At 46.3% G+C, this 25,721-nt stretch overlaps 1 protein-coding gene across 1 annotated transcript in view; it reads right to left on the reverse strand.

Annotated features, from left to right (window-relative positions):
* Nucleotides 1-25,721, reverse strand: part of LOC112240517 (thyrotropin-releasing hormone-degrading ectoenzyme-like) — a gene marked incomplete at its 5' end in the record, with an annotated part of 150,819 nt that overhangs the window by 81,558 nt on the left and 43,540 nt on the right. The window contains one exon of the mRNA XM_042316217.1: nt 14,830-15,017. Within this exon, the coding sequence (XP_042172151.1) occupies nt 14,830-15,017 (188 nt within the window). The remainder of the gene's footprint in view (nt 1-14,829; nt 15,018-25,721) is intronic.

A 25,721-nucleotide genomic window follows, 5' to 3' on the forward strand; every position in this document is an offset into this window, starting at 1 on the left:
CCTTCTACCTCTCTACCTCTCTCCCTCTCCTTCTACCTCTCCACCTCTCTACCTCTCTCCCTCTCTCCCACTCCCTCTCCTTCTACCTCTCCACCTCTCTACCTCTCTCCCTCTCCCTCTCCTTCTACCTCTCCACCTCTCTCCCTCTCTCCCTCTCTCCCGCTCCCTCTCCTTCTACCTCTCCACCTCTCTACCTCTCTCCCTCTCTCCTGCTCCCTCTCCTTCTACCTCTCCACCTCTCTACCTCTCTCCCTCTCCTTCTACCTCTTTACCTCTCTCTCTCTCCCTCTCTCTCCCCTCTCCTTCTACCTCTCTACCTCTCCACCTCTCTACCTCTCTCCCTCTCCCTCTCTTTCTACCTCTCCACCTCTCTACCTCTCTCCCACTCCCTCTCCTTCTACCTCTCTACCTCTCTCTCTCTCCCTCTCCTTCTACCTCTCCACCTCTCTCTACCTCTCTCTCCCTCTATCCCTGGCTGGCCTGCCTTTAATCAATAATAGGTGGTCTGGTCAAGATACACTGTTGTTAATCCACCCACAGCCTTATGAATATCCTTCAGGACTGTTGATGCTAGTTCAGAATAATCAAAGCACAACTGTAATGTCATGCAAATGGATGCACACGTTAGAATGTATGAACAATGCCTGCACCACCTCCAAGCTTGGCTTGAGACTTTACTAAACAGAGTGAAATATTTTACAAGTATTTAAATCTTCTCTCTCTCTCTGGCCTCATCACACCAAGTGGAGCATCAGGCCTCATCACACCAAGTGGAGCATCAGGCCTCATCACACCAATTGGAGCATCAGGCCTCATCACACCAAGTGGAGCATCTGGCCTCATCACACCAAGTGGAGCATCAAACCAAGTGGAGCATCAGGCCTTATCACACCAAGTGGAGCATCAGGCCTCATCACACCAAGTGGAGCATCAAACCAAGTGGAGCATCAGGCCTTATCACACCAAGTGGAGCATCTGGCCTCATCACACCAAGTGGAGCATCAGGCCTTATCACACCAAGTGGAGCATCAGGCCTTATCACACCAAGTGGAGCATCAGGCCTTATCACACCAAGTGGAGCATCAGGCCTTATCACACCAAGTGGAGCATCAGGCCTTATCACACCAAGTGGAGCATCAGGCCTTATCAAACCAAGTGGAGCATCAGGCCTTATCACACCAAGTGGAGCATCAGGCCTTATCACACCAAGTGGAGCATCAGGCCTTATCACACCAAGTGGAGCACCGGCCTCATCACACCAAGTGGAGCATCAGGGTGTCACGCCCTGGTCTTAGTATTTTGTGTTTTCTTTATTTATTTGGTCAGGCCAGGGTGTGACATGGGTTTATTTTGTGGTGTGTTTGTGTATTGGGGTTTTTCGTAGGTTTTGGGATTGTGGCTTAGTGGGGTGTTCTAGTAAAGTCTATGGCTGCCTGAGGCGGTTCTCAATCAGAGTCAGGTGATTCTCGTTGTCTCTGATTGGGAACCATATTTAGGTAGCCCGGGTTTCACTGTGTGTTTGTGGGTGATTGTTCCTGTCTCTGTGTTAGTTGTTCACCAGATAGGCTGTATAGGTTTTCACGTTCCGTTTGTTGTTTTTGTTTTGTTCGTGTTTTCGTCTAATAAACATGTATGGAAATTACCACGCTGCATTTTGGTCCGACTCTCCTTCGACGGAAGAAAACCGTAACAGAATCACCCACCACACCAGGACCAAGCAGCGTGGTGACAGGCAGCGACAGCAGAAGCAGCGAAAGGAGGAATGGACATGGGAGGACGTTATGGACAGCAAGAGTATGGACTATACTACTTGGGAGGAGATAGACAGGTGGGCGGTCGACCCAGAGAGAGTGCCGGAGCCCGCCTGGGATTCGCTGGAGCAGTGCGAGGAGGGCTATAGGAGAATGGAGTTGAAGAAAAAAGCACGGCGGCGCAGAAGGAAGCCCGAGAGTCAGCCCCAAAAATGTATTGGGGGGCTCAGGGAGAGTGTGGCAGAGTCAGGGTTCAGACCTGAGCCAACTCCCCTGTTTATCGTGAGGAGCAGCGATCACAGGACTTCTGGACTTGGGAGGAAGCCCGAGAGTCAGCCCCAAAAATGTATTGGGGGCTCAGGGAGAGTGTGGCAGAGTCAGGGTTCAGACCTGAGCCAACTCCCCTGTTTATCGTGAGGAGCAGCGATCACAGGACTTCTGGACTTGGGAGGAAGCCCGAGAGTCAGCCCCAAAAATGTATTGGGGGGCTCACAGGGAGTATGGCTACGCCAGGTAGGAGACCTGCGCTAACTTCCTGTGCTTACCGGGGGCTAGAGAGACCGGGCAGGCACCGTGTTATGCTATGGAGCGCACGGTGTTCTAGTGCGGGTGCATAGCCCAGTGCGGTACATACCAACTCTTCGTATTGGCCGGGCTAGAGTGGGCATCGAGCCAGGTAAGGTTGGGCAGGCTCAGTGCTCAAGAGCTCCAGTGCGCCTGCACGGTCTGGTCTATCCAGTGCCACCTCCACACACCAGTCCTCCGGTGGCAGCTCCCCGCACCAGGCTTCCTGTGCGTGTCCTCGGCCCAGTACCACCAGTGCCAGCACCACGCACCAGGCCTTCAGTGCGCCTCGCCTGTTCAGCGCTGCCAGAGCCTTTCTCCTCTCCAGCGCTGTCGGAGTCTCCCGCCTGTTTAGCGCTGCCAGAGCCTTCCTCCTCTCCAGCGCTGCCGGAGTCTCCTGCCTGTTCAGCGCAGCCAGAGCTGCTAGTCTGCATGGAGCAGCCAGAGCTGCCAGTCTGCATGGAGCAGCCAGAGCTGCCAGTCTGCATGGAGCAGCCAGAGCTGCCAGTCTGCATGGAGCAGCCAGAGCTGCCAGTCTGCATGGAGCAGCCAGAGCTGCCAGTCTGCATGGAGCAGCCAGAGCTGCCAGTCTGCATGGAGCAGCCAGAGCTGCCAGTCTGCATGGAGCAGCCAGAGAAGCTAGAGCCGCCAGTCAGCCAGGATCCGCCAGTCAGCCAGAATCCGCCAGTCAGCCATGATCTTCCAGATCCGCCAGTCAGCCAAGATCCGCCAGTCAGCCAGGATCTTCCAGATCCGCCAGACAGCCAGGATCTGCCAGTCAGCCAGGATCTGCCAGAACCACCAGCTAGCCAGGATCTGCCAGAGCCAACTACCTGCCTGAGCTTCCTCTCAGTACTGAGCTTCCTCTCAGTACTGAGCTTCCTCTCAGTACTGGGCTTCCCCTCAGGGCTGAGCTTCCCCTCAGGGCTGAGCTTCCCCTCAGTGCCGAGCTTCCCCTCAGTGCCGAGCTTCCCCTCAGTGCCGAGCTTCCCCTCAGTGCCGAGCTTCCCCTCAGTGCCGAGCTTCCCCTCAGTCCCGAGCTTCCCCTCAGTCCCGAGCTTCTACCTCAGTCCCGAGCTGCCCCTCAGTCCCGAGCTTCTACCTCAGTCCCGAGCTTCCCCTCAGTCCCGAGCTTCTACCTCAGTCCCGAGCTTCCCCTCAGTCCCGAGCTTCTACCTCAGTCCCGAGCTGCCCCTCAGTCCAGTGGGGTCCTTGGTGAGGGTTATTAGGCCTAGGTCGGCGGCGAGGGTCGCCAGTCAAACGACACGTTACAGGGGGACTAAGGCTTGGTTGGAGTGGGGTCCACGTCCCGAGCCGGAGCCGCCACCGTGGACAGACGCCCACCCGGACCCTCCCCTATGGGTTTAAGTGTGCGGCCGGGAGTCCGCACCTTGGGGGGGTGGGGGGCGTTCTGTCACGCCCTGGTCTTAGTATTTTGTGTTTCCTTTATTTATTTGGTCAGGCCAGGGTGTGACATGGGTTTATTTTGTGGTGTGTTTGTGTATTGGGGTTTTTCGTAGGTTTTGGGATTGTGGCTTAGTGGGGTGTTCTATTAAAGTCTATGGCTGCCTGAGGCGGTTCTCAATCAGAGGCAGGTGATTCTCGTTGTCTCTGATTGGGAACCATATTTAGGCAGCCATATTCTTTGAGTGTTTGGTGGGTGATTGTTCCTGTCTCTGTGTTAGTTGTTCACCAGATAGGCTGTATAGGTTTTCACGTTCCGTTTGTTGTTTTTGTTTTGTTCGCTTTTCTTCTTTATTAAACATGTATGTAAATTACCACGCTGCATTTTGGTCCGACTCTCCTTCTACGGAAGAAAACCGTAACACAGGCCTCATCACACCAAGTGGAGCATCAGGCCTCATCACACCAAGTAGAGCATCAGGCCTCATCACACCAAGTGGAGCATCAGGCCTCATCACACCAAGTGGAGCATCACACCAGTGGAGCATCGGGCCTCATCACACCAAGTGGAGCATCGGGCCTCATCACACCAAGTGGAGCATCAGGCCTCATCACACCAAGTGGAGCATCAGGCCTCATCACACCAAGTGGAGCATCGGGCCTCATCACACCAAGTGGAGCATCGGGCCTCATCACACCAAGTGGAGCATCAGGCCTCATCACACCAGTGGAGCATCGGGCCTCATCACACCAGTGGAGCATCAGGTCTCATCACACCGGTGGAGCATCGGGATTCATAAAATCAGTGGAGCATCGGGCCTCATCACACCAACTGGAGCATCGAGCCTCATCACACCTTCGGGCCTCATCACACCAGTGGAGCATTGGGCCTCATCACGCCAGTGGAGCATCAGGTCTCATCACACCAGTGGAGCATCAGGCCTCATCACACCAGTGGAGCATCAGGTCTCATCACACCAGTGGAGCATCACACCAAGTGGAGCATCAGGCCTCATCACACCAGTGGAGCATCACACCAAGTGGAGCATCGGGCCTCATCACACCAAGTGGAGCATCGGGCCTCATCACACCGGTGGAGCATCAGGCCTCATCACACCGGTGGAGCATCAGCCTCATCACACCAAGTGGAGCATCAGGCCTCATCACACCAGTGGAGCATCAGGCCTCATCACACCAAGTGGAGCATCGGGCCTCATCACACCAAGTGGAGCATCGGGCCTCATCACACCGGTGGAGCATCAGGCCTCATCACACCAAGTGGAGCATCAGGCCTCATCACACCAAGTGGAGCATCAGGCCTCATCACACCAGTGGAGCATCAGGCCTCATCACACCAAGTGGAGCATCACACCAAGTGGAGCATCACACCGAGTGGAGCATCAGGCCAACAATAAAATTATAGAAAAATAACGAGGCTTCTTATTAACAGCTTCTACCCCCAACCTATCAGACTCCTGAACAGCTAATCAAACGGCTACCCAGACTATTTGCATTGACACCCCCCACATGTACTGTACATATTACCTCAATTACCTCAACTTACTATTCTATTGTTGCTCTTTCATTATTTGTTGTTTTTCAATTTTTTAAAATATTTTTATTTTTATTTTATTCAGTTTATTTTAGTAAATACTTTCTCAACACTTATTTTTTATTGAAACTGCATCGTTGGTTAAGGGATTGTAACTCAGCATTTCACTGTTGTATTCGGCATGTAAAGAAAGAAAGAAAAAGATTTGATTAAAGAAAAAATCTTTGTCCAGTTCGAGGTGAGTAATCACTGTCCTGATGTCCAGAAGAGTTGGTTCAGAGCATGTAAAACAGCATCTCTCTCTGTCTCTCTCTGTCTTCTCTGTCTCTCTCTCTGTCTTCTCTGTCTCTCTCTTCTCTGTCTCTCTCTTCTCTGTCTCTCTCTCTTCTCTGTCTCTCTCTTCTCTGTCTCTCTTCTCTCTTCTCTGTCTCTCTCTTCTCTGTCTCTCTCTCTCTCTTCTCTGTCTCTCTCTCTCTCTGTCTTCTCTGTCTCTCTCTCTCTTCTCTGTCTCTCTCTTCTCTGTCTCTCTCTCTTCTCTGTCTCTCTCTCTGTCTTCTCTGTCTCTCTTCTCTCTCTTCTCTGTCTCTCTCTCTCTTCTCTGTCTCTCTCTTCTCTCTCTCTCTCTGTCTCTCTCTCTCTCTTCTCTTCTCTGTCTCTCTCTCTGTCTCTCTCTTCTCTCTCTCTCTCTGTCTCTCTCTTCTCTCTTCTCTGTCTCTCTTCTCTGTCTCTCTCTTCTCTGTCTCTCTCTTCTCTGTCTCTCTCTTCTCTGTCTCTCTCTTCTCTGTCTCTCTCTTCTCTGTCTCTCTCTCTTCTCTGTCTCTCTCTTCTCTGTCTCTCTCTTCTCTGTCTCTCTCTTCTCTCTCTCTCTCTCTCTCTCTCTCTTCTCTCTCTCTCTTCTCTCTCTCTCTCTTCTCTGTCTCTCTCTTCTCTGTCTCTCTTCTCTGTCTCTCTCTTCTCTGTCTTCTCTTCTCTCTCTTCTCTGTCTCTCTCTTCTCTGTCTCTCTCTTCTCTGTCTCTCTCTTCTCTGTCTCTCTCTTCTCTGTCTCTCTCTTCTCTGTCTCTCTCTTCTCTGTCTCTCTCTTCTCTGTCTCTCTCTTCTCTGTCTCTCTCTTCTCTGTCTCTCTCTGTCTCTCTCTCTCTCTCTCTCTGTCTCTCTCTCTCTCTTCTCTTTCAATTCAAGGGCTTTATTGGCCTGGGAAACATGTGTTAACATTGCCAAAGCAAGTGAGGTAGATAATATATAAAGTGAAATAAACAATAAAAATTAACAGTAAACATTACACATACAGAAGTTTCAAAACAATAAAGACATTACAAATGTCATATTATATATAAATATACAGTGTTTTAACAATGTACAAATGGTAAAGGACACAAGATAAAATAAATAAGCATAGATATGGGTTGTATTTACAATGGTGTGTGTTCTTCACTGGTTGCTCTTTTCTCATGGCAACAGGTCACACATCTTGCTGCTGTGATGGCACACTGTGGAATTTCACCCAGTAGATATGGGAGTTTTTCAAAATTGGATTTGTTTTCGAATTCTTTGTGGATCTGTGTAATCTGAGGGAAATATGTCTCTCTAATATGGTCATACATTGGGCAGGAGGTTAGAAGTGCAGCTCAGTTTCCACCTCATTTTGTGGGCAGTGAGCACATAGCCTGTCTTCTCTTGAGAGCCATGTCTGCCTACGGCGGCCTTTCTCAATAGCAAGGCTATGCTCACTGAGTCTGTACATAGTCAAAGCTTTCCTTAAGTTTGGGTCAGTCACAGTGGTCAGGTATTCTGCCGCTGTGTACTCTCTGTGTAGGGCCAAATAGCATTCTAGTTTGCTCTGTTTTTTTGTTAATTCTTTCCAATGTGTCAAGTAGTTATCTTTTTGTTTTCTCATGATTTGGTTGTCTCTCTCTTCTCTGTCTCTCTCTGTCTCTCTCTCTGTCTCTCTGTCTCTCTCTCTCGCTCTCTCTATTCTCTCTCTATTCTCTCTCTATTCTCTCTATTCTCTCTATTCTCTCTCTCTCTCTCGCTCGCTCTCTGAGAGGAGAAAGAGGGAGAGGTGTGGGGGAGCCTGCTAGCTTACCTATTGATTCCTTTGAAAGCCTTTTCTCATTATTTCCCAGTGCAGGCCAATGTAGCCAGCTATGATGGGTTGGGGGGAATGTAAAGGGTTAATGGTGTTTGAGTCACCATTAGCAGTTCTGGTTTTCTTCTTCTTTCTCCAGTAAGCTTTCAGAAGAAGCACGCTAAGACCGAAAAAAACACAAGTCTACCAACTGCAGGTGAGGACGGGAGATAAAGGTTGCCATTGACAACCGAGAGGGGGTGACGTGCCCTGTCAGTACAGTATGTGCCCTGCAGAAGAGCATTTTAGAAATATTATGCAGCATCGATTGGACAGGCTATATTAACTACAGCCTTCAGCGGTGTGAAGTGTCCCCGACATTATCTACAGCCTTCAGTGTTGTGAAGTTTCCGTTACATTATCTACAGCCTTCAGTGTTGTGAAGTTTCCGTTACATTATCTACAGCCTTCAGTGGTCTGAAGTTTCCCCTACATTATCTACAGCCTTCAGTGGTGTGAAGTGTCCCCAACATTATCTACAGCCTTCAGTGTTGTCAAGTTTCCGTTACATTATCTACAGCCTTCAGTGGTCTGAAGTTTCCCCTACATTATCTACAGCCTTCAGTGGTGTGAAGTGTCCCCGACATTATCTACAGCCTTCAGTGTTGTGAAGTTTCCGTTACATTATCTACAGCCTTCAGTGGTCTGAAGTTTCCCCTACATAATCTACAGCCTTCAGTGGTGTGAAGTGTCCCCTACATTATCTACAGCTTTCAGTGGTGTCAAGTTTCCCCTACATTATCTACAGCCTTCAGTGGTGTGAAGTTTCCCCTACATTATCTACAGCCTTCAATGGTGTGAAGTTTCCGCTACATTATCTACAGCCTTCAGTGGTGTGGATTTTCCACTACATTATCTACAGCCTTCAGTGGTGTGAAGTTTGCCCTACATTATCTACAGCCTTCAGTGGTGTGGATTTTCCCAACATTATCTACAGCCTTCAGTGGTGTGAAGTTTCCCCTACATTATCTACAGCCATCAGTGGTGTGAAGTTTCCTCTACATTATCTACAGCCTTCAGTGTTGTGAAGTTTCCCCTACATTATCTACAGCCTTCAGTGGTGTGAAGTTTCCCCTACATTATCTAAAGCCTTCAGTGGTGTGAAGTTTCTGCTACATTATCTACAGCCTTCAGTGGTGTGAAGTTTCCCCTACATTATCTACAGCCTTCAGTGGTGTGAAGTTTCCGCTACATTATCTACAGCCTTCAGTGGTGTGAAGTTTGCCCTACATTATCTACAGCCTTCAGTGGTGTGAAGTTTCCAGCCTTCAGTGGTGTGAACATTATCTACAGCCTTCAGTGGTGTCAAGTTTCCTCTACATTATCTACAGCCTTCAGTGGTGTCAAGTTTGCTCTACATTATCTAAAGCATTCAGTGGTGTGAAGTTTCCGCTACATTATCTACAGCCTTCAGTGTTGTGAAATTTCCCCGATTACCCTTTTCCCCTTCCTCCCTCCTTGTCTTCTAAGAAGGGGAGATTTATTTTGCCAAACATTGAGACAATAGTTTTTTCTTATGTAAAAATGGGATTTTGGGAGGAAAACTCCTTCCCCAGGGCAGAGGTAAAGCATGGAGAGAAGACCAGTATTAGGATGCAGAGACGATGTCCCTTGCCTCTCCTCTCCTCGCTTATCCCTCTCCTCGCCTCGCTAGCGGCCTTGCCGGCCCGAATCAGAGGAACACGAGGGAGGGATACCAGATTGGTTCAGAATGAATTATTAACCTCACCTTCATGGAAGATTAGACTAATCCATCCACATGTTGCCAGGGCTTCTCCTGAACACTACTGATTCTAAACACAGTTCTACCCTCTGAACACAGTTCTACCCTTCTAAACACAGTTCTACCCTCTGAACACAGTTCTACCCTTCTAAACACAGGTCTACCCTCTGAACACAGTTCTGCCCTTCTAAACACAGTTCTACCCTCTGAACACAGTTCTACCCTTCTAAACACAGTCATACCCGTCTGAACACAGTTCTACCCTCTGAACACAGTTCTACCCTTCTAAACACAGTCATACCCTCTGAACACAGTTCTACCCTTCTAAACACAGTTCTACCCTCTGAACACAGTTCTACCCTTCTAAACACAGTTCTACCCTCTGAACACAGTTCTGCCCTTCTAAACACAGTTCTACCCTCTGAACACAGTTCTACCCTTCTAAACACAGTCATACCCGTCTGAACACAGTTCTACCCTCTGAACACAGTTCTACCCTTCTGAACACAGTTCTACCCTTCTGAACACAGTTCTACCCTTCTGAACACAGTTCTACCCTCTGAACACAGTTCTACCCTCTGAACACAGTTCTACCCTTCTAAACACAGTTCTACCCTCTGAACACAGTTCTACCCTTCTAAACACAGTCATACCCGTCTGAACACAGTTCTACCCTTCTGAACACAGTTCTACCCTCTGAACACAGTTCTACCCTTCTAAACACAGTCTACCCTCTGAACACAGTTCTGCCCTTCTAAACACAGTTCTACCCTCTGAACACAGTTCTACCCTTCTAAACACAGTCTACCCTCTGAACACAGTTCTGCCCTTCTAAACACAGTTCTACCCTCTGAACACAGTTCTACCCTCTGAACACAGTTCTACCCTTCTAAAAACAGTTCTACCCTCTGAACACAGTTCTACCCTCTGAACACAGTTCTACCCTTCTAAACACAGTTCTACACTCTGAACACAGTTCTACCCTTCTGAACACAGTTCTACCCTTCTAAACACAGTTCTACCCTCTGAACACAGTTCTACCCTTCTAAACACAGTCATACCCTCTGAACACAGTTCTACCCTTCTAAACACAGTTCTACCCTCTGAACACAGTTCTACCCTTCTAAACACAGTTCTACCCTCTGAACACAGTTCTACCCTTCTAAACACAGTTCTACCCTCTGAACACAGTTCTACCCTTCTAAACACAGTTCTACCCTCTGAACACAGTTCTACCCTTCTAAACACAGTTCTACCCTCTGAACACAGTTCTGCCCTTCTAAACACAGTTCTACCCTCTGAACACAGTTCTACCCTTCTAAACACAGTCATACCCGTCTGAACACAGTTCTACCCTTCTAAAGACAGTCATACCCGTCTGAACACAGTTCTACCCTTCTGAACACAGTTCTACCCTTCTGAACACAGTTCTACCCCTCTGAACACAGTTCTACCCTCTGAACACAGTTCTACCCTCTGAACACAGTTCTACCCTTCTAAACACAGTTCTACCCTCTGAACACAGTTCTACCCTTCTAAACACAGTCATACCCGTCTGAACACAGTTCTACCCTTCTGAACACAGTTCTACCCTCTGAACACAGTTCTACCCTTCTAAACACAGTCTACCCTCTGAACACAGTTCTGCCCTTCTAAACACAGTTCTACCCTCTGAACACAGTTCTACCCTTCTAAACACAGTCTACCCTCTGAACACACTGTTGGACAGGAGAAGACTAGTTGTCTGTTTCTGCCCTTCTAAACACAGTTCTACCCTCTGAACACAGTTCTACCCTCTGAACACAGTTCTACCCTTCTAAAAACAGTTCTACCCTCTGAACACAGTTCTACCCTCTGAACACAGTTCTACCCTTCTAAACACAGTTCTACACTCTGAACACAGTTCTACCCTTCTGAACACAGTTCTACCCTTCTAAACACAGTTCTACTCTTCTGAACACAGTTCTACCCGTCTGAACACAACTCTACCCTTCTGAACACAACTCTACCCTTCTGAACACAACTCTACCCCTCTGAACACAGTCCTACCGTTCTGAACACAACTCTACCCCTCTGAACACAGTCCTACCGTTCTGAACACAACTCTACCCCTCTGAACACAGTCCTACCGTTCTGAACACAGTCCTACCGTTCTGAACACAGTCCTACCGTTCTGAACACAACTCTCATGCAAATGAAACAATACAAACTTTAAATAATAATATTTACATATTTACAACGAAAGAGAGAGAGATCATCTGGGAGAGAACAGTTTAGTAATACAGTAGACCTGATCGACAGCTGTCTGTTACCTCCACTGTGTGGACAGGAGAAGACTAGTTGTCTGTCTGTTACCTCCACTGTGTGGACAGGAGAAGACTAGTTGTCTGTCTGTTCCCTCCACTGTGTGGACAGGAGAAGACTAGTTGTCTGTCTGTTCCCTCCACTGTGTGGACAGGATAAGACTAGTTGTCTGTTACCTCCACTGTGTGGAAAGGAGAAGACTAGTTGTCTGTTACCTCCACTGTGTGGACAGGAGAAGACTAGTTGTCTGTTACCTCCACTGTGTGGACAGGAGAAGACTAGTTGTCTGTTACCTCCACTGTGTGGACAGGAGAAGACTAGTTGTCTGTTACCTCCACTGTGTGGACAGGAGAAGACTAGTTGTCTGTTACCTCCACTGTGTGGACAGGAGAAGACTAGTTGTCTGTTACCTCCACTGTGTGGACAGGAGAAGACTAGTTGTCTGTTACCTCCACTGTGTGGACAGGATAAGACTAGTTGTCTGTTACCTCCACTGTGTGGACAGGAGAAGACTAGTTGTCTGTTACCTCCACTGTGTGGACAGGAGAAGACTAGTTGTCTGTTACCTCCACTGTGTGGACAGGAGAAGACTAGTTGTCTGTTACATCCACTGTGTGGACAGGAGAAGACTAGTTGTCTGTTACATCCACTGTGTGGACAGGAGAAGACTAGTTGTATGTTACATCCACTGTGTGGACAGGAGAAGACTAGTTGTCTGTTACATCCACTGTGTGGACAGGAGAAGACTAGTTGTCTGTTACATCCACTGTGTGGACAGGAGAAGACTAGTTGTCTGTTACCTCCACTGTGTGGACAGGAGAAGACTAGTTGTCTGTTACCTCCACTGTGTGGACAGGATAAGACTAGTTGTCTGTTACCTCCACTGTGTGGACAGGAGAAGACTAGTTGTCTGTTACCTCCACTGTGTGGACAGGAGAAGACTAGTTGTCTGTCTGTTACCTCCACTGTGTGGACAGGAGAAGACTAGTTGTCTGTTACCTCCACTGTGTGGACAGGAGAAGACTAGTTGTCTGTTACCTCCACTGTGTGGACAGGAGAAGACTAGTTGTCTGTTACCTCCACTGTGTGGACAGGAGAAGACTAGTTGTCTGTTACCTCCACTGTGTGGACAGGAGAAGACTAGATGTCTGTTACCTCCACTGTGTGGACAGGAGAAGACTAGTTGTCTGTTACCTCCACTGTGTGGACAGGAGAAGACTAGATGTCTGTTACCTCCACTGTGTGGACAGGAGAAGACTAGTTGTCTGTTACCTCCACTGTGTGGACAGGAGAAGACTAGATGTCTGTTACCTCCACTGTGTGGACAGGAGAAGACTAGTTGTCTGTTACCTCCACTGTGTGGACAGGAGAAGACTAGATGTCTGTTACCTCCACTGTGTGGACAGGAGAAGACTAGATGTCTTGTTACCTCCACTGTGTGGACAGGAGAAGACTACTTGTCTGTTACCTCCACTGTGTGGACAGGAGAAGACTAGTTGTCTGTTACCTCCACTGTGTGGACAGGAGAAGACTAGTTGTCTGTTACCTCCACTGTGTGGACAGGAGAAGACTAGTTGTCTGTTACCTCCACTGTGTGGACAGGAGAAGACTAGTTGTCTGTTACCTCCACTGTGTGGACAGGAGAAGACTAGTTGTCTGTTACCTCCACTGTGTGGACAGGAGAAGACTAGTTGTCTGTTACCTCCACTGTGTGGACAGGAGAAGACTAGTTGTCTGTTACCTCCACTGTGTGGACAGGAGAAGACTAGTTGTCTGTTACATCCACTGTGTGGACAGGAGAAGACTAGTTGTCTGTTACATCCACTGTGTGGACAGGAGAAGACTAGTTGTATGTTACATCCACTGTGTGGACAGGAGAAGACTAGTTGTCTGTTACATCCACTGTGTGGACAGGAGAAGACTAGTTGTCTGTTACATCCACTGTGTGGACAGGAGAAGACTAGTTGTCTGTTACCTCCACTGTGTGGACAGGAGAAGACTAGTTGTCTGTTACCTCCACTGTGTGGACAGGATAAGACTAGTTGTCTGTTACCTCCACTGTGTGGACAGGAGAAGACTAGTTGTCTGTTACCTCCACTGTGTGGACAGGAGAAGACTAGTTGTCTGTCTGTTACCTCCACTGTGTGGACAGGAGAAGACTAGTTGTCTGTTACCTCCACTGTGTGGACAGGAGAAGACTAGTTGTCTGTTACCTCCACTGTGTGGACAGGAGAAGACTAGTTGTCTGTTACATCCACTGTGTGGACAGGAGAAGACTAGTTGTCTGTTACCTCCACTGTGTGGACAGGAGAAGACTAGATGTCTGTTACCTCCACTGTGTGGACAGGAGAAGACTAGTTGTCTGTTACCTCCACTGTGTGGACAGGAGAAGACTAGATGTCTGTTACCTCCACTGTGTGGACAGGAGGAGAAGACTAGTTGTCTGTTACCTCCACTGTGTGGACAGGAGAAGACTAGTTGTCTGTTACCTCCACTGTGTGGACAGGAGAAGACTAGATGTCTGTTACCTCCACTGTGTGGACAGGAGAAGACTAGATGTCTGTTACCTCCACTGTGTGGACAGGAGAAGACTACTTGTCTGTTACCTCCACTGTGTGGACAGGAGAAGACTAGTTGTCTGTTACCTCCACTGTGTGGACAGGAGAAGACTAGTTGTCTGTTACCTCCACTGTGTGGACAGGAGAAGACTAGTTGTCTGTTACCTCCACTGTGTGGACAGGAGAAGACTAGTTGTCTGTTACCTCCACTGTGTGGACAGGAGAAGACTAGTTGTCTGTTACCTCCACTGTGTGGACAGGAGAAGACTAGTTGTCTGTTACCTCCACTGTGTGGACAGGAGAAGACTAGTTGTCTGTTACCTCCACTGTGTGGACAGGAGAAGACTAGTTGTCTGTTACCTCCACTGTGTGGACAGGAGAAGACTAGATGTCTGTTACCTCCACTGTGTGGACAGGAGAAGACTAGTTGTCTGTTACCTCCACTGTGTGGACAGGAGAAGACTAGATGTCTGTTACCTCCACTGTGTGGACAGGAGAAGACTAGATGTCTGTTACCTCCACTGTGTGGACAGGAGAAGACTAGATGTCTGTTACCTCCACTGTGTGGACAGGAGAAGACTAGATGTCTGTTACCTCCACTGTGTGGACAGGAGAAGACTAGTTGTCTGTTACCTCCACTGTGTGGACAGGAGAAGACTAGTTGTCTGTTACCTCCACTGTGTGGACAGGAGAAGACTAGTTTCTTCTTACATGGTTTTAGCTTCTCGCTTTGCCCTCTTTGTTGTTGTGGAAGTGAGACCAACAAAAGAAGAAGAATATTAATAATATAAAGAAGGGATAGAAACCAGAATAAAAAGGTCTGCAGTCCTCAGCTGACAGTACCTACCTTCTGTTGAAAAGGTCAGGGTCTCTGAACTTGGCATCCCTGTCGTAGACAAAGTGTTCCTGTGTGATGGTGACGCTGCGGTCCAGACTGTAGTTCTTACTGATGGTCACAACAGGATAACCCATCTGGAGGGTCCAGCAGTCCATCACCTCCTTAATGTTGATGTCCTTCCCCTCCTTCTGCATGGCCTGGGGGGGGATATGGGGAATCAATTAACCAATTAACCAATTAACCAGTTAATCAATCAGACATTGGTCTGTCGGTCAAATCATATCAAATGTTATTGGTCACTTTCACATATCTTACAGATATCGCAGGTGCAGCGAAATGCTTGTGTTTATAGCTCCAACAGTACAGTAATACATAATGCTTGTGTTTATAGCTCCAACAGTACAGTAATACATAATGCTTGTTTTTATAGCTCCAACAGTACAGTAATACATAATGCTTGTGTTTCTAGCTCCAACAGTACAGTAATACATAATGTTTGTGTTTCTAGCTCCAACAGTACAGTAATACATAATGTTTGTGTTTCTAGCTCCAACAGTACAGTAATACATAATGTTTGTGTTTATAGCTCCAACAGTACAGTACAGTAATACATAATGCTTGTGTTTATAGCTCCAACAGTACAGTACAGTAATACATAATGCTTGTGTTTATAGCTCCAACAGTACAGTAATACATAATGCTTGTGTTTATAGCTCCAACAGTACAGTAATACATAATGCTTGTGTTTATAGCTCCAACAGTACAGTAATACATAATGCTTGTGTTTATAGCTCCAACAGTACAGTACAGTAATACATAATGCTTGTGTTTATAGCTCCAACAGTACAGTAATACATAATGCTTGTGTTTATAGCTCCAACAGTACAGTAATACATAATGCTTGTGTTTATAGCTCCAACAGTACAGTAATACATAATGCTTGTGTTTATAGCTCCAACAGTACAGTACAGTAATACATAATGCTTGTGTTTCTAGCTCCAACAGTACAGTAATACATAATACAAGTTTTCAACTTGGTTTCATCAGACCAGAGAATCTTGTTTCTCATGGTCTGAGAGTCTTTATTTTGTATTCTATTCAACCTGTATTTAACTAGGCAAGTCGGTTAAGAACAAATTCGTATTTATATTGACGGCCTACACAGTCGCTTTGTCATTATAAGGTATTCAGTGTAGATTGATGAGGATTTTATGTTTAAATCCATTTTAGAATAAGTCTGTAACGTAACAAAATGTGGAAAAAGTTAAGGGGTCTGAGTACTTTCTGAAGGCACTGCATCTGTTGGTCACAGATACCTTAAAAGAAAGGTAGGGCCATGGATTATAAAACCAGCCAGTGTCTGGTGTGGCCACCATTTACCACATGCAGAGAGACACATCTTTGAATAGATTTGATCAGGCTGTTGATTGTGGCCTGTGGAATGTTGTCCCACTCCTTTTCAATGGCTGTGTGAAGTTGCTGGATATTGGCGGGAACTGGAACACGCTGTCGTATACGTCGATCCAGAGCATCCCAAACATGCTCAATGGGTCACATGTCTGATGAGTATGCAGGCCATGGAAGAACTGGGACATTTTCAGCTTCCAGGAATTGTGTCCAGATACTTGCGACATGGAGACGTAAATTATCATACTGAAACATGAGGTGATGGTGTTGAATTAATAGTACAACAATGGTCCTCAAGGTTCTCGTCACGGTATCTCTGCTCATTCAAATTACCATCGATAAAATACAATTGTGTTCGTTGTCCGTAGCTTATGCCTGCCCATACCATGACACCACCACAACCATGGGGCACTCTGTTCACAACGTTGACATCAGCAAACCGCTCGCCCACACGACGCCATACACAGTCTGCCATCTTCCTGATACAGTTGAAACTGGGATTCATTTGTGAAGAGTACACTTCTTCAGCGTGCCAGTGGCCATCGAAGCTGAGCATTTGCCCAGTGAATTCAGTTTCGATGCCGAACTGCAATCATGTCAAGACCCTGGTGAGTAAGCACCTAGATGATACCCTATCTCTGATAGGGTTCTGACAGTTTGTGCACAAATTTTTTCGGTTGTGCAAACCCTCATCAGCTGTCCGGGTGGATGGTCTCAGATGATCCCGCAGGTGAAGATGCCAGATGTAAAAGGCATTGGTTTTACTATCCCCAACACAAGGTGCACCTGTGTAATGATCATGCTGTTTAATCAGCTTCTTGATTTGCCACACCTGTCAGGTGGATGGATTATCTTGCAAAGGAGAAATGCTCACTAACAGGGATGTAAACAAATGTGTGCACAACATTTTAGAGAAATAAGCTTTTTGTGCGTATGGAACGTTTCTGGGATCTTTTATTTCAGCTCATGAAACATGGGACCAACACTTTACATGTTGCGTTTATATTTTTGTTCAGTATATACAGTATATAACAGGAGATTGGTGGCATCTTCATTGGGGAGGACGGGCTCTTGGTAATGGCTGGAGCAGAATATGTGGAGTGGTATCAACTACATCAAACACATGGTTTCCAGGTGTTTGATGCCGTTCCATCTGCTCTGTTCCAGTTGTTATTATGAGCCGTCCTCCCCTCATTATCCTCTACTGATACAGATGTATATAATGGTGTGAAATAGACAGTGTGGAGAGTATATATTTTCGTGACCAAGCTACTTTGATGTTTTGTCGAGTGATCAATAAACTTACACAAACGCTTGGATTGCTTTCGCTGTAAAACATATTTTCAAAATCTGAGACGACAGGTGGATTAACAAAAGGCTAAACTGTGTTTTGCACTATTGCACTTGTGATTTCATGAATATAAATATTTTTAGCAATATTATTTGAATGTGGCGCTATGCTATTCAGCGGTTGTTGATGACAATTATCCCGCTAAAGGGATGGGTAGCGTCAAGAAGTTAATAGAAAAGCCTATATAATGTACATATGAAGTTGGTTAGCTTGTCGGGAGGCGAGGATATGAAGGTGGTTAGCTTGTCGGGAGGCGAGGATATGAAGGTGTTTAGCTTGTCGGGAGGCGAGGATATGAAGGTGTTTAGCTTGTCGGGAGGCGAGGATATGAAGGTGTTTAGCTTGTCGGGAGGTGAGGATATGAAGGTGTTTAGCTTGTCGGGAGGCGAGGATATGAAGGTGGTTAGCTTGTCGGGAGGCGAGGATATGAAGGTGTTTAGCTTGTCGGGAGGCGAGGATATGAAGGTGTTTAGCTTGTCGGGAGGCGAGGATATGAAGGTGTTTAGCTTGTCGGGAGGCGAGGATATGAAGGTGTTTAGCTTGTCGGGAGGCGAGGATATGAAGGTGTTTAGCTTGTCGGGAGGCGAGGATATGAAGTTTAGCTTGTCGGGAGGCGAGGATATGAAGGTGGTTTAGCTTGTCGGGAGGCGAGGATATGAAGGTGTTTAGCTTGTCGGGAGGCGAGGATATGAAGGTGTTTAGCTTGTCGGGAGGCGAGGATATGAAGGTGTTTAGCTTGTCGGGAGGCGAGGATATGAAGGTGTTTAGCTTGTCGGGAGGCGAGGATAGGAAGGTGGTTAGCTTGTCGGGAGGCGAGGATATGAAGGTGTTTAGCTTGTCGGGAGGCGAGGATATGAAGGTGTTTAGCTTGTCGGGAGGCGAGGATATGAAGGTGTTTAGCTTGTCGGGAGGCGAGGATATGAAGGTGTTTAGCTTGTCGGGAGGCGAGGATATGAAGGTGGTTTAGCTTGTCGGGAGGCGAGGATATGAAGGTGGTTAGCTTGTCGGGAGGCGAGGATATGAAGGTGTTTAGCTTGTCGGGAGGCGAGGATATGAAGGTGTTTAGCTTGTCGGGAGGCGAGAGGATATGAAGGTGTTTAGCTTGTCGGGAGGCGAGGATATGAAGGTGTTTAGCTTGTCGGGAGGCGAGGATATGAAGGTGGTTTAGCTTGTCGGGAGGCGAGGATATGAAGGTGTTTAGCTTGTCGGGAGGCGAGGATATGAAGGTGTTTAGCTTGTTCGGGAAGGTGGTTGAAGGTTGTCGGGAGGCGAGGATATGAAGGTGTTTAGCTTGTCGGGAGGCGAGGATATGAAGGTGTTTAGCTTGTCGGGAGGCGAGGATATGAAGGTGTTTAGCTTTGTCGGGAGGCGAGGATATGAAGGTGGTTAGCTTGTCGGGAGGCGAGGATATGAAGGTGTTTAGCTTGTCGGGAGGCGAGGATATGAAGGTGGTTAGCTTGTCGGGAGGCGAGGATATGAAGGTGTTTAGCTTGTCGGGAGGCGAGGATATGAAGGTGGTTAGCTTGTCGGAGGCGAGGATATGAAGGTGGTTAGCTTGTCGGGAGGCGAGGATATGAAGGTGGTTAGCTTGTCGGGAGGCGAGGATATGAAGGTGTTTAGCTTGTCGGGAGGTGAGGATATGAAGGTGGTTAGCTTGTCGGGAGTCGTGGATATGAAGGTGGTTAGCTTGTCGGGAGGCGAGGATATGAAGGTGTTTAGCTTGTCGGGAGGCGAGGATATGAAGGTGTTTAGCTTGTCGGGAGGCGAGGTGTCGGTGTCTGCGACGTGGCTGGTTTTCCCTTTATAATCCTTGATTGTCTGGAGTCCCTGCCACATACTGAGTCTGAGTCGTTGAATTGCGACTCCACTTCGTCCATGTACTGTCGTTTTGCCTGTTTGGTTGTGTTACAGAGGGCATAGCTGGTCAGTATGTTCACATCCATGTACTGTCGTTTTGCCTGTTTGGTTGTGTTACAGAGGGCATAGCTGGTCAGTTTGTTCACGTCCATGTTCGAGGTCAAATTGACGTGGTTAAATGCGGTGGTTCGTGCTTTCAGATTTGGGCAAATGATGTCATCTATCCATGGTTTATGGTTTGGATAAATTGTAATCATCACAGTGGGAACAACATCCTCTATGGACTTCCTGATGAACTCAGTGTATACATTGATAGTATTTTCCGAGACAACACAAACATTTCCCAGTCCATGTGATCAAAACAATCTTGAAGGCATAGATTTCGAATTGGTCAGACCAACGTTAAACAGTCCTTCAAAATGGGTCCCTTCCTGTTTAAATTTCTGACAATAGGAGGGGAGGAGCAAAATGGAGGCGTGATCTGATTTCCCGAAGGTAGGGCGGGGGAGGGCCGTGTAGCCTCCCCGGAAGGGGAAGTAGCACAGGAGATGGGTTGATAGAACTTTGGTTGCTTTTTTTCTCCAATTTCCTTTATTAAAGTCCCCAGCTACAGTCAATGCGGCTTCAGGATATGTGGTTTCCATCTTTCAGTGTAGTTCTTTGAGAGCCATAGCAATGTTGGCTTGGGGGGGGAACATACACGGCCGTGAAGATGACCGAAGGAACATGATCTTGGGAGGTAATGAGGTCGCCATTTGATGGTGATGTATTCCAGTTTCGGAGAAGAAAAAGGACTTCCTGTACATTACCACCATGAGTAGTTTATCATGAAACATACAACTCCATCTTTTCTTGTTCCCGGAGAGTCCTTTCTTCCTGTCCGCGTGATATATGGAGAACCCCACAGGCTGACTGTATGGGGACGGTATATCCGGAGAGAGCCATGGTTCCACAAAACAGAGTACGTTACAGTCCCTGATGTTTCTCTGGAAGGAGATCCCTGTCTGCTTTATTGTACAGGGACGGAAAGTAAGGACAATATTACACCAGGAGGCGATGGATGGTATGCAGGCCTCCTGAGTCTGACTAAGAGCCCTCTCCTTGTTCTTCTTCTGCAGTGACGGTGTCTTGGAGCAGCCCCCAGGATGAATGGAACTGCCTCAGGGAGTATAAACAAAGGATCCAATACAGGGAAATTGAATCTAAATGCTGGTGAGTGACCGCCGATCTAATATCCAAAAGTTATTTATGGTTAATTATGCAAGAAACGTTTTGAGCAAATAATGTAAGAAATAACACAAAAAAAAATACAATATACTGCAAAGTTGGCAAGGAGCTAGAAACAGGACAACCATGTCTGTTGCCATAATCTAGTACTATCATTCAGTCTGTCATTACGATCATTACTATCATTCAGTCTGTCATTATCGTCAGTACTATCATTCAGTCTGTCATTACGATCATTACTATCATTCAGTCTGTCATTATCGTCAGTACTATCATTCAGTCTGCCATTATCATTCAGTACTATCATTCAGTCTGTCATTACTATCATTACTATCATTCAGTCTGTCATTACCATCAGTACTATCATTCAGTCTGCCATTATTATCATTCAGTCAGTCAGCCAGTCTGTCAGTCTGTCATTCAGTCATTGTCAGCCAGTCAGCCAGTCAGCCAGTCAGTCAGCCAGTCAGCCAATAGTCAGTCAGTCATTCAGTCATTGTCAGCCAGTCAGTCAGCCAGTCAGTCATCAGTCAGTCATTCAGTCATTGTCAGCCAGTCAGCCAGTCATTCAGTCATTGTCAGTCAGTCAGCCAGTCAGTCAGTCAGCCAGTCAGCCAGTCAGCCAGTCAGTCAGTCAGCCAGTCAGCCCAATCAGTCAGTCAGCCAGTCAGCCAATCAGTTAGTCAGTCAGTGAGCCAGTCAGTCAGTCAGTCTGTCAGCCAGTCAGCCAGTCAGCCAATCAGTCAGCCAGTTAGTCAGTCAGCCAGCCAGCCAGCCAGCCAGTCAGCCAGTCAGCCAGTCAGTTACATTTCTAATGTCTGGGAAACCATGAGAGCTCACTGCTAAATGTGTTGAAACAGCATCGCTGGAGTGGACTGAGGGGGGAGAGGAGGAGAGGGGGAGGAAGGGAGGGGGAGAGGGGAAGGAGGGGAGAGGAGGAGGGAGAGGTAGGGGAGAGGAGGAGAGGGGGAGGAGGGGAGAGGAGGGGGGAGAGGTAGGAGCTAATCAGGAACTTGGGGAACACAGTCAGAGCGACTCGCTTTGACAGCTCACCACAGCAGCACTCAAAATCAGAGTGGTAAATTTGCAGCCTTTCACCAATGCAGCACCTAGCCCGAGGAAAGAACCTCAGGCCAGGACCAAACCACAGAACCTCAGCCTGGCTTCCCCTGAATCCCAATACATACCCTAGGCTACTGTGTGTTTTTCTCTCTCTCTCTCTCTCTCTCTCTCTCTCTCTCTCTCTCTCTCTCTGTCTCTCTAATTGAGTGAACAGTTCAATGTGGATGGCTAAAGTAGTGCTGAAAGGAAGTAGATGGACATCCTCAAGGAAGTAGATGGACATCCTAGGAATAGATGGACATCCTATAGTAGATGGACATCCTATAGGAAGTAGATGGACATCCTAAAGGAAGTAGATGGACATCCTAGGAATAGATGGACATCCTAAGTAGATGGACATCCTATAGGAAGTAGATGGACATCCTATAGGAAGTAGATGGACATCCTAGGAAGTAGAGGAAGTAGATGGACATCCTATAGGAAGTAGATGGACATCCTATAGGAAGTAGATGGACATCCTATAGGAAGTAGATGGACATCCTATAGGAAGTAGATGGACATCCTATAGGAAGTAGATGGACATCCTATAGGAAGTAGATGGACATCCTATAGGAAGTAGATGGACATCCTATAGGAAGTAGATGGACATCCTATAGGAAGTAGATGGACATCCAAAAGGAAGTAGATGGACATCCTATAGGAAGTAGATGGACATCCTATAGGAAGTAGATGGACATCCTATAGGAAGTAGATGGACATCCTTAAGGAAGTAGATGGACATCCTATAGGAAGTAGATGGACATCCTTAAGGAAGTAGATGGACATCCTATAGGAAGTAGATGGACATCCTATAGGAAGTAGATGGACATCCTATAGGAAGTAGATGGACATCCTATAGGAAGTAGATGGACATCCTTAAGGAAGTAGATGGACATCCTATAGGAAGTAGATGGACATCCTTAAGGAAGTAGATGGGCATCCTATAGGAAGTAGATGGACATCCTATAGGAAGTAGATGGACATCCTAAAGGAAGTAGATGGACATCCTATAGGAAGTAGATGGACATCCTCGGTATAAAATGCAGGGGGAATTCTAAACGTAACAAGAAAGCGAGGACAAGAGAAACGTAAGACCTTAATTAAAAACGTGCGATTCAGAATCAGTTAGTTGGGTTATAAAACTCCTCTGATGTTTTAAAAAGGAGAATTTATACATCAAAGACTGGACAGTTTGTAAAAATGTTTTCCAGGTGGGTGGTTGTAGTGTAATATTGGCGAAGACTATGCAGAGGTGCCACCCTGAATAGTAAACTCAGCTTCTATATCTTCTCCTGTGTTGGTCAGACTATAATAATAATACTAGAGTTTGTTCAGTGCAGCGTAATCTCTAATCCCTGATCTGTAATCCAGGGCCACCAAGGACCAGGTGTTAAATACAAGGCAAGGGATTATTAGTGTTATTATTGACGCTGTCAATTCAGTCTGCTTTCCAAATAGGACATTTTGTTCATGCTTCACCTGCTTTAGGATGACTAGATTAGCAGAATAAATATTTTTTTGGGGTGTTGGGGGGGGGGTTGACAATAATGATAGATAATTGCTTCACAGCGCTTGCCAGGGCAATAATTGGCGTGACCAGACAGAAGATCTTTTAGATTCGTCATCATCCGTCTGTGGTGAATAATGTTGTCTGAACCTGTCGTAGTTTGACAAGTTCTCTATTCAGATGAAGTACGGTTAGTTATCTGGAAATCAGCCATCCTTCCTCTCGGGTGTCTAAAACAACACGTGATATTTCGGCTCCCGTTTTTAAAATGACGTTCAGCTTATAAAGCCTTCATAAAGCCTTCATGAGCACTACATAAATGTGTTTGTTACAGAGCATCTATAACCGTATGCTTTATAAGGGTATAAGGGTTCACAAATGTGGCGCAACTTTGTGACATAATCACCAATGTCAAATGTGACATAATCACCAATGTCAAATGTGACATAACCCACTATGTCAAATGTGACATAATCACCAATGTCAAATGTGACATAATCACCAATGTCAAATGTGACATAATCACCAATGTCAAATGTGACATAATCACCAATGTCAAATGTGACATAACCACCAATGTCAAATGTGACATAATCACCAATGTCAAATGTGACATAACCACCAATGTCAAATGTGACATAATCACCAATGTCAAATGTGACATAACCCACTATGTCAAATGTGACATAATCACCAATGTCAAATGTGACATAATGACCAATGTCAAATGTGACATAATGACCAATGTCAAATGTGACATAACCCACTATGGCAAATGTGACATAACCCACTATGTCAAATGTGACATAATCACCAATGTCAAATGTGACATAATCACCAATGTCAAATGTGACATAATCACCAATGTCAAATGTGACATAATCACTATATATGACATAACCAATGTCAAATGTGACATAACCCACTATGTCAAATGTGACATAACCCACTATGTCAAATGTGACATAACCCACTATGTCAAATGTGACATAACCCACTATGTCAAATGTGACATAACCCAATGTCAAATGTGACATAACCCACTATGTCAAATGTGACATAACCCACTATGTCAAATGTGACATAACCCACTATGTCAAATGTGACATAACCCACTATGTCAAATGTGACATAACCCACTATGGCAAATGTGACATAACCCACTATGTCAAATGTGACATAACCCACTATGTCAAATGACATAACCCACTATGGCAAATGACATAACCCACTATGTCAAATGTGACATAACCCACTATGGCAAATGTGACATAACCCACTATGGCAAATGTGACATAACCCACTATGGCAAATGTGACATAACCCACTATGGCAAATGTGACATAACCCACTATGGCAAATGTGACATAACCCACTATGGCAAATGTGACATAACCCACTATGGCAAATGTGACATAACCCACTATGGCAAATGTGACATAACCCACTATGGCAAATGTGACATAACCCACTATGGCAAATGTGACATAACCCACTATGGCAAATGTGACATAACCCACTATGGCAAATGTGACATAACCCACTATGTCAAATGTGACATAACCCACTATGTCAAATGTGACATAACCCACTATGTCAAATGTGACATAACCCACTATGGCAAATGTGACATAACCCACTATGTCAAATGTGACATAACCCACTATGGCAAATGTGACATAACCCACTATGGCAAATGTGACATAACCCACTATGTCAAATGTGACATAACCCACTATGGCAAATGTGACATAACCCACTATGTCAAATGTGACATAACCCACTATGTCAAATGTGACATAACCCACTATGTCAAATGTGTCATAACCCACTATGGCAAATATGATATAAACATGTGCTTTATAAAGGGTGACATATTGTGCTGCAGGATTCCAACACTCTCGAAAGTGAAGTCACGTTAGTCACATTTACACCGAATCTCATTCCCCGGACACTTCCTGGCCAAATGTGCCGAAGGTCGACAACTACTGTGCTTATTATTATCTGACCCTGCTGGTCATTTATGAACGTTTGAACATCTTGGCCATGTTCTGTTATAATCTCCACCCGGCACAGCCAGAAGAGGACTGGCCACCCCTCATAGCCTGGTTCCTCTCTAGGTTTCTTCCTAGGTTTTGGCCTTTCTAGGGAGTTTTTCCTAGCCACGGTGCTTCTACACCTGCGTTGCTTGCTGTTTGGGGTTTTAGGCTGGGTTTCTGTACAGCACTTTGAGATATCAGCTGATGTACGAAGGGCTTTATAAATACATTTGATTTGATTTGATGACCCAACACATCAAATGTGACCTTCATTAGTTAGGGTTAAATTGCGGAAATGTTGAGCCATAATTATAACTTTGTGGCTGTGTTAAATAGTGACGACCAGAGGGAAAGTTTTTGCTAGCTAAGGATGACACATACTTTACTCAGTGAGGCCACTCCCATGTAATTC

The sequence above is a fragment of the Oncorhynchus tshawytscha genome, unplaced genomic scaffold, assembly GCF_018296145.1.
Source record: "Oncorhynchus tshawytscha isolate Ot180627B unplaced genomic scaffold, Otsh_v2.0 Un_contig_1191_pilon_pilon, whole genome shotgun sequence".
Lineage (NCBI taxonomy): Eukaryota > Metazoa > Chordata > Actinopteri > Salmoniformes > Salmonidae > Oncorhynchus > Oncorhynchus tshawytscha.